The 14394-nt window shown below is 39.7% G+C and overlaps 1 protein-coding gene across 1 annotated transcript in view; it reads left to right on the plus strand.

Moving 5' to 3' along the window:
• The window catches only part of LOC141148076 (dynein axonemal heavy chain 11-like), a 1034097-nt gene that overhangs the window by 589117 nt on the left and 430586 nt on the right, over window positions 1-14394 (plus strand). The window contains exons 55-56 of the mRNA XM_073635228.1: window positions 1447-1608; window positions 4994-5187. Coding sequence (XP_073491329.1) covers window positions 1447-1608; window positions 4994-5187 — 356 coding nt within the window. The remainder of the gene's footprint in view (window positions 1-1446; window positions 1609-4993; window positions 5188-14394) is intronic.

Genomic DNA, 14394 nt, shown 5'->3' on the forward strand with positions numbered 1-14394 from the left:
GCCAGAACAGGGACGTGTGTGTGTAAACACACAAATCCCTGTTCTGTGAGGAGAGGAGAGACAGATTGTGTGTTCCTACTAGCTAGGAACAGCAATCTGTCATCTCCTCTAGTCAGTTCCATCCCCCCTACAGTTAGAAGACACATGAGGGAACACAGTTAACCCCTTGATTGCCCCCTAATGTTAACCCCTTCCCTGCCAGTGACATTTACACAGTAATCAGTGCATTTTTTATAGCACTGATCGCTGTATAAATGTCAATGGTCCCAAAAATGTGTCAAAAGTCTCTGATCTGTCCACTATAATGTCACAGTCCCGATAAAAATCGCAGATCACCGCCATTACTAGTAAAACAAATAATAATAATAGAAATGCCATAAATCTTTCCCATAGTTTGTAGACACTATAACTTTTGCGCAAACCAATCAATATACGCTTATTGCAATTTTTATTATCAAAAAATATGTAGAAGAATACATATCGGCCTAAACTGAGGAAAAAATTAGCTTTTTTTAAAAAAAAATGGGGATATTTATTATAGCTAAAAGTACAAAATATTGTGTTTTTTTTCATAATTGTTGCTGTTTTTTGTTTATAGCGAAAAAAATAAAAAACGCAGAGGTGATCAAATACCACCAAAAGAAAGCTCTATTTGTGGGAAAAAAAGGACATCAATTTTGTTTGGGTACAGCGTCACACGACCGTGCAATTGTCAGTTAAAGTGACGCAGTGCCGTATTGCAAAAAATGGCCTGGTCATTAAGCAGGCAAATCTACTGGGGCTGAAATGGTTAATAAATGTAATAATCATTTAAAAACTGCATCTTGGATTTACTCGGGTTGTGTAATATTAAAATGTGTTTGATGATCTGAATCATTTACGTGTGAGAAATATGCAAAAAAATAAAAAATCAGGAGGGGGAAAATACTTTTTCACAACACTGTATATGTGTTTGGCAAAATTGTTCTGGGAGACGTATTTAAAACTTGATCCCAGCCATTTTTTGTTTTTGAATAGAATGTGTAGGAATTAAAGATTCTGACTCAGATTAATATTTTTGTATGTGACAAAAAGAGATTTTCCCTCACTTCCCAACCCTGTGACACAAGAAATGGGTGGTACAAGTATAACCAAGATAGAAAGGCACCAATAGCAATGAAACCTTGTCAGAAATTCTATTTCTCGCTCCCTCTCCTGAAAATGTGTTTTTGTTTGTGTCCCCATGTGAGATTTTCCAACACTTTAGGACAGAAAGTGAGGAAAAATCACCCCAAAAAAGGGACAAACACACAGGAATGATAACTCAACAGACACTCTAACCCTTCCCCACTCTGAAACAAAATGAAACAAAGCTTTGGCTAGAGGTGGGCTTTAACAAAGAACATGAATGTGACGTACAGTAATTCCTATCACTGTATAATAACACTGTGCTGTGCCATTTCACAGGGAATGCTTTTTGCTTCTCCAGAGTGTATTCGTTTCTCCAGTGACTTGGTCCACTTGTGGCTTCACGAGTCATGCAGAGTTTACTCAGACAAACTTATGGAAGAGAAAGACATAGAAAATTTCAAAAAAATACTCATTGACACAGCAAAGAGATTCTTTGAGGTAAGAACTTTATCATAGGAATGTTGTACTGTTAAAACCGACTCCATGAATGTACATTGATGGAATCAAATTTAAAAAAAAGTACAAAATATATTTTTTACAATTCTTAGGATATTCAGAAAATAAGAGATTCAATTTATTATTATCATCATCATCATGTTATATCAACTAAATTAGCAAAAAAAAAAACAAAAAACAAAAAAAAAAACACTTTACACTGAACTGAGGGCACATCAAAAGCCAAGTTTATGATTCCGGAAACCCCTGCTTAATCTCTTTTTGCAAGATTTACCTTCCACAATATGTACAGCTACATGGACCACCTTCCATTCTCTTCAGGATGTCCTTTGGGAGGGGGCCACCCTCTATTCTGTCGATGGGGGGGGGGGGCAGTGTGAACTTTGATTGGTTCTTTGTACAAGGGGGTGGTCCTCAGACTAGCCTGGCAGCTGTAGGAGAACACTACTGGAAATATTACATTCCCTGAGAGATTTTGCAAAAATCTTTAAACGCATTACACATTATACTACTGGAAAACTGCCTTCTGGATATAAGTGCTTGTTATGGTTTATAATTGAAGACATGTAGAAAAAATACCACCCAAAGACAACTGTTTGTTTTACCCACTGGCTTGAGCAGTAGAGCACATCAAGCTCAATAAGCAATCACCAAATGTAGAAGCCAGTCTTTGGATTAGTGTTATCTGGTTGACATGGGCAGTGTGTAGCCCCCTTCTACATTTGGTGAATGTTCAGAGTTCACTTTCTGTGTAAATAGGATAATAAAGTGGTTTATGAAAGAAGCCCTGTGGAAGATGGTCACATCTACCCATGAGTGGGAAGATGTGACCGGAAGGAAAAAGGAAAAAAATGTTGTTAGAGATGACTGCATTGGTGTGCAAACTGGCTGGCTTAAAGGCCGTACACACAATCAGAAAATCATCCAATATATACCACTTTTGAAGTGATCGTACGATAATCTGCTTGCTAGTACAGGTTTGAAGACCCAATCGCGACAGTTCATCCGATATTATCCGAAGGGACAAACACGTAAAATGTTCTTGTACGATACCAGAACATATGATTTTGGTTTTATTTAGTACAGTTGTCATCCAAAAATACAGTACAAATACAATACAATACATTGCATCCAAATTTGTATTCTGTTGTATGAGAATTTTTGTAACTTTAGCAACCTCTTTTATTTTGGATATAAGATTAGCATGCAGAAAAAACAGATGATCATTCGTCTGATAATCTCATTGTGTGTACCAGCCATTAGTGAATTGGACCCTTTGCAGAGCAACACAATTCACCTGAACATGTGCATATAGATTCACTCAACTTAATAAGAATTATGCAAATGATGAATCCCACTGCCTCTTTCCATAGTTTGTGATTCACTGTAGATCACAACACAATGATGATATTTATATATATATATATATATATATATATATATATATATATATATATACACACACGGTATATATATAAATACTGCGTATTTATATATATATTTTTGCATTGGTCATATATATATATATATATATATATATATATATATATATATATATATATATGACCACAGGTATCTCTAACCCCAAAACATGTCTTAGTGTTTAGGGTGTTGAGTCCCTTATATTACCTGAGTCCCACACTAGACCCCCAGTATATTCACATCCCTTATGGTATAAAGGCAGTAGATATAAAATAAATAAATGTCAATCAAAGACATATTGGTAAGGAACCATTCATAAATAATTGTGTTTTATATCAACAGTGACATCATGGGCTAGTGCCAATGTGAATTAGACACTAAGCGCTTTTGAAGAGCTCTTCGGGTGCTTTTGAAAAGCTTTCCATTAATTTTAATGGAGAGGGGCATTTTTTCACCGCCTTGCCAGCGCACTGCCCCAGTGTGGAAGCATTCATTGATTTTAATGGAAATAGGTTTTTATGAGCTCTTCAGGCGCTTTTTTTTTTTTAGTGTGAAAGCACCTGAAAAGTGCCTCAGCGTGAAAGGGGTCTAAATGTTACACTGTTAGGAGATATTCACTGTACCTACAGGTAAGCCTTAATATAAGCTTACCCATTGGTACAAATTAACAACAGACTTTATAACCACTTTCTTCAAATCTCCTCAGTTCCACTGCACTTTGCAGAGATTCACAGCATAATCCATTCAGTCAGGGCAGAGAAGTATTTCTAGAAGAAATCTTAATAAACATGCTCTTCTCTGAGAGATTTACATGCGGTAAATATCCATGCTGTATAAATGTGCTCTAGATTGTGCCTTATTAAACGGACGCCTAACTTGTCCCTGGCTGCGTGTACACTGGTAGTCTGGGGAGGAGATGTGAGGAGGCGTTACATTGTTATATTTATAAATTACAATAAAATCAAAGTGCATAACTTTTTGGAGGCCGAAGGTGCATAATTGAATTATATCCTCCACGAATGTAATAACATCATTGTGTGACGATGTCAACATCTTCAATAAAAGTATTAACTTTGGGTATTTCACTTAAACATTCACTTAAATGTCTACTAAATATACCAGCAATATATACATAAGCATAAAGAACAGCATGTATTTCATTAATGTCCCAGTCTGTGCACTGCGTCCTTTTACATCACTTCTCTCAGCACCTCTGCTTTGTACATCTGAGCCATACACATGGGTGCATGTCTCCTCTGATGACATAGACCTCCCATGATGCATTGTGCTTTTGTTGAACTCAAAGCTATACATGGTAGTACACTGTGCAACAGCACATCACCTTTGATCCACATATAGTGTACATCCTATGGTGACATTTCTTCTCCAGCTTTGAGAGTCTTGTCATTCTAGGACTGCAAGTTGAGAAACCGGGAAGATCGAAATCATAAAATAATTTAAGAAAGAATGGAGAAATTAATTTTCCATTCTTTCTCTAAATGGCCATCACAGTGGCTAAGTGGTTAGCACTTCAGCCTAGTAGCACTAGGATCGTTGGTTCAAATCCCAACCATTGCACTACCTGCCTGGAGTTTGTATGTTCTCTGTGTGCCTGCATGGGGTTCCTCCAGTTTCTTCCCACACTCCAAAGCTATGCTGGCAGGTTACCAGGCTCCTGTCTAAATTGGCCCTAGTATGTGTATGTATGAATGTGATTTAGAGACCTTAGGTTGTAAGCTCCTTGAGGGCTGGGACTGATGTGAATATATGTATATAGTAAATCGATGGTGCTATAAGTACCATTAATAAATATATAGTAATAATAAATGATTGACAAAACTGGAACAAGTGGAGTGTTAGGTGCTATTTTTGAATTATGAATTTTATTTTTAGGTTTACATACAATTTAACTACCTAAACAACTGTCATGATCTTTTTCCGGCAGGGTGTAGATGAACATATATTTATCAATAAGCCACTAGTTTACAGTCACTTCGCTCATGGTGTTGGAGAACCACGTTATTTTCCTATATCGGACTGGGAAAAGCTGACGAGAATTCTTACAGATGCTCTAGAACACTACAATGAGATCCATGCGGCAATGAATCTGGTTCTGTTTGAAGAAGCCATTCAGCACATGTGAGTTGACCGGCCCACCTTGAATGTAAAGAAAATAGGCTGCTGTATGACATACTAATAGGATTGATCCAACCATTAGTAGTAGCAGTCAGGGCTTGTATTGGTTAAGAAGCTAGTTTTAATGAACATGTGCAAGAGTTGAAGTTGCTTATTATTGATTGAACAGCATGCATTGGTTAACAAGCATGTTTTCAAAAACGTGCAAGGGATGAAGGTGCTTGTTATTGATTGGGGAGCTGTGACAACTTGTTCCATTTTCCACATACAAGATCAAACAGTTTTCCTCTATTCATCAATTTTAGGCAAACAAGAGCTAAAACTTTTTAAAAGTCTCTAATTATAGATTTGTTTAAAGTGTTACTAAACCCACAACAGTAAAAATCAGTCTGAATATGCAGTGAAGCATGCTTGTTATACTCACTGTGGAACCTAAGAGGTTAATCCTTTGCATTGTGTATAAAGGCTATTTGATCCTGTCTCTCTGATCATCCTCTTCTTCCACTGTCTCAAAAAAATAACCTGATATTTACAGAGCCAGGCACAGGCTGCACATGCTCAGTTTGGTGTGTATTGCTAGAGTGGTTTTTTTTCTTAGGAGGGTGCATGTGATCAGCACAGGGCCAATCAGCCATGTCCAGGCATGTCCAGACAGGGAATCGAGGGAGAATGAAAACTCCTCCTACAAGCTTTACTAGGAACTGATAGAAGTCACAAGGCTGCTATATACTGCTGATGAGAAAAGGTATTTATCAGTTTATATTTACTAAAATAATTGCATTTCCATGTTCCGTGTACTTTGGGAGACCAGATATAGTGAATGCAGGTTATGGGTTTAGTAACACTTTAAATCTCTTGATATGGCATGTTTTCACCTTTGTCTCAGTTTCCAGAGATGCACTGACATTTCTAATGATTATTACAAGTGTATGGCTATTAGAGGCAGAGACCCCAGAGACAAAGGAGTATTCTTATAGAACAGTCAGCGACTGTGTTGACAATCCTTTGCTGCATTTTCAGCAGCAGGCAAGTCGCATTATTTGCCTGCACATTCACTGGATTGAGTCACATTTGCCAAAGTTTGCTGTACATCGGTTTTATCACTTCATTCAATAAGAAATTCAGATTTGAGTAACATTGGGAATATTTATGTTACAGCGTTTGTTGCATAACGACTATTCCCACCTGCTTACCACTTCACGCATTTCCCACATGTTTGCCTGCTTGCCAATGAGAAGGGTGTTCTAAAATCAACATTTGTAATAATTCACCCTCTGCAATTTGGTATATTCCCATTGTAACGAATGGGAATGTGCAGGCCACAGACCACTAGGAAACCTGTACTCAGTGGGCAGAGTTTGGATCATGACAGCTTAACTGCTTTAGACCTAAAGATTAATTAATATACCTATATGTGGATGTTACGTCTGTACTCAACAGAAACCCTCAGAACCTAATATCTATCAGTTGGTTTTATTACTTTTCTATTCCTAAGCCTAGCAGGTAACAATCATCTAATGTTTATTGGCACAGGAGATTAGCTTCATGCACAGGGTTAAAGCCTGGTACACACTACTGATGGCTCTGATCTGAGCTGCTGTACTAACAGTCTGATGTTAGTACAGCAATCTCCCCCACTAAGCTGTTGTGTTCTGACAGGGGGGAATGCCCCGCCAGAACACTCTGGTCGCTGATCGGGAGCCAGTCGGCTGCTGGTTTTCCAGACAGGAACCAGACAAACCAAACCGGTCAGATTGGCTGGCATACACAGGAGCCGAATGTCTCCAGACATTCAGCCCGTGTGTACTAGGCTTAAGACCTCATAGACAGCACAAACTTCATCTGATTCTTACTGAATTGGCCAGAATTTGAGTTGTGGGTAGCCCTACAAGCACCACCCAGTTAGACAAAGGTCGATTTAAAGATCGACAGAGTTGGGTGGAAAATGATTGAGTGAACAATGACTGCATCCTATCAGGTGCCACCACTCTTCGGCAGCACTGAGGGCTGAACAAGAAAAAAATCGACCTGTTTATAGCAGTGTCATTGTATTTAGGCAGCCATGAGTGCTGTGCAGTGGAGATTCCTACAGGAAATCCACTGTTTTTCTTTCATTCAGCCTATCAAGCATTATGATTTACCTTCCATAATTTAACTCTTCTTTAGAGTTCAGATGAAAGTGATTTAGATTTCTCTAGGTCAGTTAAAAGCAAAGCGTATTATAGAATTTAGGGTTGTCCCGATACCGATACTAGTATCGGTATCAGTCCCGATACCGAGTATTTACAGGAGTACTTGTACTCGTGCAAATGCTCCCAATGCCTAATCTGATACCTGGACACTCAGATCGGTGATTATAAGTTCCCCCGCCGCCGCTTCGATTGTTCCTGAGTGTCCTCTGTATCCTTCTCCAGCTCCCATCTGTGTTCCCCCGTGCGCTCCTCCACCCCCCCCCGTCCTCCTCCGGTCCCCTTCTGTGCACTCCTCTGTCACCCCCGTCCTCCTCCGGTCCCCTTCTGTGCGCTCTCCAGACCCCCCTGTCCTCTTCCGGTCCGCTCCCCCTCTGTGCACTCCTCCGGCCTCCCCCTGTCCTCCTTCAGTCCGCTCCCCCTCCGTGCGCTCTCCGGTCCCCCCCTGTCCTCCTCCGCCCCCCTCCCAGTTCTTTCAGGATGGAGAGCGGAGGAAGGAGACGGTAAATATGCCATTTACTAGCTCCTTCCTTTTCTGAATGAACAGTCAGTGATCACTGACTTTGTCCATTCATAACTGAGCTTTGTAAACTGTGTTTATGATGCTTCTGTTTATGAATGGAGAGGAGCCGCTGTCTCCTCTTCATTCATGTGCAGTGCAGCTGAGGCTGCTGAGAAAGGGATTGGGGAATCTCTATCCTCAGTCTCTTTCCATGTCTCAAAGGGGAGATGTCAGGGGTCTTTTTAGACTCCTGACATCTCACCAAAGCCCCCCTACCCTAAGATTGAATAAAAAAAAATTAAGAAAAGGAAACATTGCAATAAATAAATATTCTAAAGTAAAATTGTAAAAATAATTAAAAATAAAATAAACACTGACACTTACTGTCCACTCCCCCCCAAAAAAAGAAAGCATTGTAAAAAAAAAAAGTACACCCCTCACATTTTTGAAAATATTTCATTATATCTTTTCATGTGACAACACTGAAGAAATGACAATTTGCTACAATGTAAAGTAGTGAGTGTACAGCTTGTAAAACAGTGTAAATTTGCTGTCCTCTCAAAATAATTCAACACACAGTCATTAATGTCTAAACCGTTGGCAACAAAAGTGAGTACACCCCTAAGTGAAAATGTCCAAATTGGGCCCAAAGCGTCAATATTTTGTGTGACCACCATTATTTCCCAGCACTGCTTTAAAGGGGTTATAAAGGATTTTTTTTTTTTAAATAACAAACATGTTATACTTACCTCCGCTGTGCAGCTCATTTTGCACAGAGTGGCCCCGACCTGGTCTTCTGGGGTCCCTCAGCCACTGTCTCAGCTCCTCCCTGCAAGAACTAACCACCTTGATGCTAGCTCTCTTGCATGGTGGTTAGTTCTTGCAGGCGTGCTCCCTTGATACAGCCGGCGGCTATAGCGGCTCACTGTATCACTCGGCCCTGCCCCCTGGTGCGCCGTGTCATTGGATGTGATTGACAGCAGCGCGAGCCAATGGCTGCGCTGCTTTCAATCCATCCACTCTAGCCAATCAACGGCCAGGCTGAGCGGCGAAGAGGACATCGGGGGCGAGTGCAGCAGGTTTAGGTGCTCAGGTAAGTATAACGGGGGGGTGGGGCTGGGGGGGCCGGTATTGTCGGATGTTTTTTCACCTTTAACCCTCTTGAGCATGGAGTTCACCAGAGCTCCACAGGTTGCCACTGGAATCCTCTTCCACTCCTCCATGACGACATTACGGAGCTGGTGGATGTTTGAGACCTTGCACTCCTTCCCCTTCTATTTAGGAATGCCCCACAGATGCACAATAGGGTTTAGGTCTGGAGACATGCTTGGCCAGTCCATCACCTTTACCCTCAGGTTCTTTAGCAAGGCAGTGGTCATCTTGGTGGTGTGTTTGGGGTCTTTATCATGTTGGAATACTGCCCTGCAGCCCAGTCTCTGAAGGGAGGGGATCATGCTCTGCTTCAGTATGTCACAGTACATGTTGGCATTCATGGTTCCCTCAGTGAACTGTAGCTCCCCAGTGCCGGAGCACTCATGCAGCCCCAGACCATGACACTCCCACCACCATGCTTTACTGTAAGCAAGACTCACTTGTGTTTGTACACCTCACCTGGTTGCCTCCACACTCGCTTGACACCATCTGAACAAAATAAGTTTATCTTGGTCTCATCAGACCACAGGACATGGTTCCAGTAATCCATGTCCTTAGTCTGCTTGTCTTCAGCAAACTGTTTGTGGACTTTCTTGTGCATCATCTTTAGAAGAGGCTTCCTTCTGGGACAACAGCCATGTAGACTAATTTGATGCAGTGTGCAGCGTATGGTCTGAGCACTGACAGGCTGACCCCCCACCCTTCAACCTCTGCAGCAATGCTGGAAGAACTCATATGTCTATTTCCCAAAGACAACCTCTGGATATGATGCAGAGCACATGCACTTAACTTCTTTGGTCGACCATGGCAAAGCCTGTTCTGAGTGGAACCTGTTCTGTTAAACTGCTGTATGGTCTTGGCCACCATGCTGCAGCTCAGTTTCAGGGTCATTACAATCTTCTTATAGCCCAGGCCATCTTTATGTAGGACAACAATTCTTTTTTTCAGATCCTCAGAGCGTTCTTTGCCATGAGGTGCCATGTTGAACTTCCAGTGACCAGTATGAGAGAGTGAGAGCAATAACATCAAATTTAACACACCTGCTCCCTATTCACACCTGAGACCTTGTAACACTAACGAGTCACATGACACCGGGGAGGGAAAATGGCTAACTGGGTCCAATTTGGACATTTTCACTTAGGGGTGTATTCACTTTTGTTGCCAGCGGTTTAGACATTAATGGCTGTGTGTTGAGTTATTTTGAGGGGACAGCAAATTTACACTGTTATACAAGCTGTACACTCACTACTTTATATTGTAGAAAAGTGTCATTTCTTCAGTGTTGTCACATGAAAAGATATAATAAAATATTTACAAAAATATGAGGGGTGTACTCACTTTTGTGAGATGCTGTGTGTGTATATATATATATATATATATATATATATATATATATATATATATATATATATAAATAATAATAACATGTAAAAAAATAATAAAAAAATGAATTGCAAAAAATGAAATGGTAAAAAAATAAAAAGCTACTGACTGTGCTGCATATTAGTGCCGCTGTCACATATTATTAAAAAAAAGTATCGGTATCGGCGAGTACTTGAAAAAAAGTATCAGTACTTGTACTTGGTCTTAAAAAAGTGGTATTGGGACAACCATACTGTACATATGCTTTAAAATGCACAGTATGTGTAGCTTTTTAATTCCCTACTCCCTATCCTAAACTGAAAGAAATTTCTGGCTATAAATACACTTTAGGGATCACTAGGGTTATATGATTTTAGTTAAAGCCTTGTCATGGGCAGAAATGCATTAAAAATGGAACATTGTGACATAAATATTGCACTTTTTTGCTTTTAACTTTGTTACTAATGATAACATTACAGATAGACTTTTATTTTGAAAACTCTTGTGAGCTTACTAAATAATTCAAAGATTGATGTACAAAGTGCAGTAACCCACAGTAACCAATAAAAATTAATTTTACTCCAATCCACTTATAACTAATTGGTTGCTGTGGGTTACTGTACTTTGCACATCACCATTATTCTTTGCACTGCTTTATTCAATAAGCTGTACAGTCCTTACGTGAAATGATTTCTAGCAATTACCAGAAGCTATAGGCACCTTATTCCCTGAAATATAAAGGATTTTGCCTCCATTTAAGTTACCTTTTCTGAAAAATGTGTTATACCCTTCTTGTTCTTTCATGTTTGCAAAGGCTTTTTAAAGCATCCTTTGTACCTAATGAAACATGTTTCAATGTTGCTCATTGCCAAGGAGAAACTGTAGGCTTGTGTGGCTTTATATAAGGCAAAGAGTAATGCTCACAATGCTTTATGCTCTACCAAACCATCAGCAATCATTACTTATTGATTGGACAGCTTTGGACTGAAGAAAGTTGAATTCTGATTTTTAGACAGATTCCTGCCCTTTGCTCATCGTCATTGCTCTCTGCAGTGCATTACTAAATAAACATAGTGATTACTTCAAGAGACTGTGCAAGGAAACATGGCAGGTTATTAATCTGTGATTAAGCTCATTGCTGAGCGAAAAGAGTTAGAGGGCAAAGGTTCAGATGATTTTGCCTTTTACACCAGATGGATTATACATCAGCTTTTACTCTGCAAAGCAGTATCCCCTACATGTTCGACTCTGTGTGCAGGTCATTAATTGTACTTAACACAGAACTCTGAGAAAACAGTTGAAATATATTTATTTATTTTACTTATTTATTACAAGTACTTACATAGTGCCGTCAATTTATGTAGCACTTTACACATATATATTGTACATTCACATCAGTCCCTGACCTCAAGGAGCTTACAATCTAAAGCCTCATACACACGATCGGATTTTCCACAGACAAAACCTTGGACTTTTGTGAGGAGGCGTGTGCCTGGATTTTGTCTTACATACAAACGACAAGGAATTGTCGGCTAACAAACATGAATGTAGTGATGTACTACATGGTTTTTCAGCTCTTTAGCGCCACCCTTTGGGCTCCTTCTGATAATTTCATGTTAGTAGAAGTTTGGTGAGTATTGATTTGCGCTTTTCATTTTGCGCTTTTCATTTAGCGCTTTTCAGTTTGCACTTTTCAGTTAGTTTCTGAACTGGCATTTGTCAACCAGACTTGTTGTGGAATCGGGGTAGATAATGTATTATTGGCCTTGGAGTTATTTCTTTGACCCAAGTCCAGTCCAGGAACAGGAGAAGGCGGATTTCTTGGACCAAAAATTGGTTGCTTTATTAATCGTGACCAATTATGTCATATGCCTTCGCTGCAGGAGCTCCAGGAGAATAGTCCGGATGATTTTTTGAATTATCTCCGCATGACGGATCCCTGCTTTCACCAACTCTTGGCATTGTTGACCCCTATATTAAGAAGCTGGACACTTGCATGAGGATTTTATTTTATTTTTTGGTTGAATAATGATTTGATCTGGTATATTTTCTATATTTTTGGATGCATAGAAAGCACTTCTTGGTTAATTTCTATGGTCACACAGCATGTCTAGATGTATTTTCTTTTTTTAATGCATAATAAAAAAATTGTGTAGAATAATACTTGGCTATGTGTTTTACTTCAAATGACAGTTTGGGAGTAGGCAGTTACATTTTAAAAAATTAAATGGAAAATTAACAAGGGTCACCAACATAGTTGTATCCTTGATCTTAAAACTACGGAATAATGGTGTTGTGGTAACTTGCACCAGAAAAAATAACAAGCATAACTAGAAAATGCATTTCCTGGGGAAAATTCGTGGGAATGCTGAATAGCTGAATTGCTAAAACGCCCCCCAGCAAAACTGCCCCCATCATATTGCCATCAAAACTGCCCCATCAGAATTGCCTCATAAAAATTGTCCCCATCAAAACTGCCCCATCATATTGCCACCATCAAAACTGCCCCATCAGAATTGCCCCATCAAAACTGCCCCATCATATTGCCACCATCAAAACTGCCCCATCAGAATTGCCCCATCAAAACTGCCCTATCATATTGCCACCATCAGAATTGCCCCATCAAAACTGCCCCATCAAAACTGCCCCATCAGAATTGCCCTATCAAAACTGCCCCATCATATTGCCACCATCAAAACTGCCCCATCAGAATTGTCCCATCAAAACTGCCCCATCATATTGCCACCATCAAAACTGCCCCATCATAATTGCCCCATCAAAACTGCCCCATCATATTCCTCTATTATAAATCAGTACATGGTGTGTCTCTCCCCTCCCCCGGGCTCTGTAATCAGAGCTGAGATGCTCCAGCCACCCCCCCCTGTGTATAACAGAAGCTTTGATAACCATGGCAACAAAAGCAACACAGTACACTCTGATTAATGGCTAAAATTTCCTGAAATTACCTCTAAACAAAAAGCTTTTTCACAAAATATGTAAAAGATATCAAACTGAAAAGATATAGCCAGATAGCTGAATATTTTGTAAACATTTTAAAGTTTGTTTGTCGTCTGTAGGTGAAAGTATGAAGGAGCTGAAACTTTTGGGAGGAGAAGAAGATTTTAAGGATCTGAAGCATGCTCCCATTGACTTCAACGTTCAAAAAAAGTGATAAAAAGCTTAATATTTTAAAAAGTATAAATGGTAGAAAAAAAAGTTGAAAAAGTCCCATCATCAGCTGAAAGAGATGAACATTTTAATAGTTGAATGGTTTTAATAGCTAAAAGTATGCAGAAGTTACGCAGAGCCAAAAAACGTACGGAATAAAATTAAATAATAATTAATAATAATAATAAAAATAAATAAAATCGAATAACAATAGTGGGACTGCTAAAGCAGTCCCACTAACTAGAAAATGCATTTCCTGTGGAAAATGCATGGGAATGCTGAATAGCTGAATTGCTACAACAGCCCCCAGCAAAACTGCCCCCATCATATTGCTATCAAAACTGCCCCATCAGAATTGCCCCATAAAAATTGTCCCCATCAAAACTGCCCCATCATATTGCCACCATCAAAACTGCCCCATCAGAATTGCCCCATAAAAACTGCCCCATCATATTGCCCCCATCAAAACTGCCCCCATCAAAACTGCCCCATCATATTGCCACCTTTAAAACTGCTCCATTAAAATTGTCCCCATCAAAACTGCCCTATCAGATTGCCCCATCAAAACTGCCCCATCATATTGCCAGCATCAAAACTGCCCCCATCAAAACTGCCCCATCAGAATTGCACCATCAAAACTGCCCCATCAGAATTGCCCTATCAAAACTGCCCCATCATATTGTCACCATCAAAACTGCCCCATCAGAATTGTCCCATCAAAACTGCCCCATCATAATTGCCCCATTAAAACTGCCCCATCATATTCCTCTATTATAAATCAGTACATGGTGTGTCTGTCCCCTCCCCCGGGCTCTGTAATCAGAGTTGAGATGCTCC

Source organism: Aquarana catesbeiana, linkage group LG06 (genome assembly GCF_042186555.1).
Source record: "Aquarana catesbeiana isolate 2022-GZ linkage group LG06, ASM4218655v1, whole genome shotgun sequence".
Taxonomy (NCBI): Eukaryota; Metazoa; Chordata; class Amphibia; order Anura; family Ranidae; genus Aquarana; species Aquarana catesbeiana.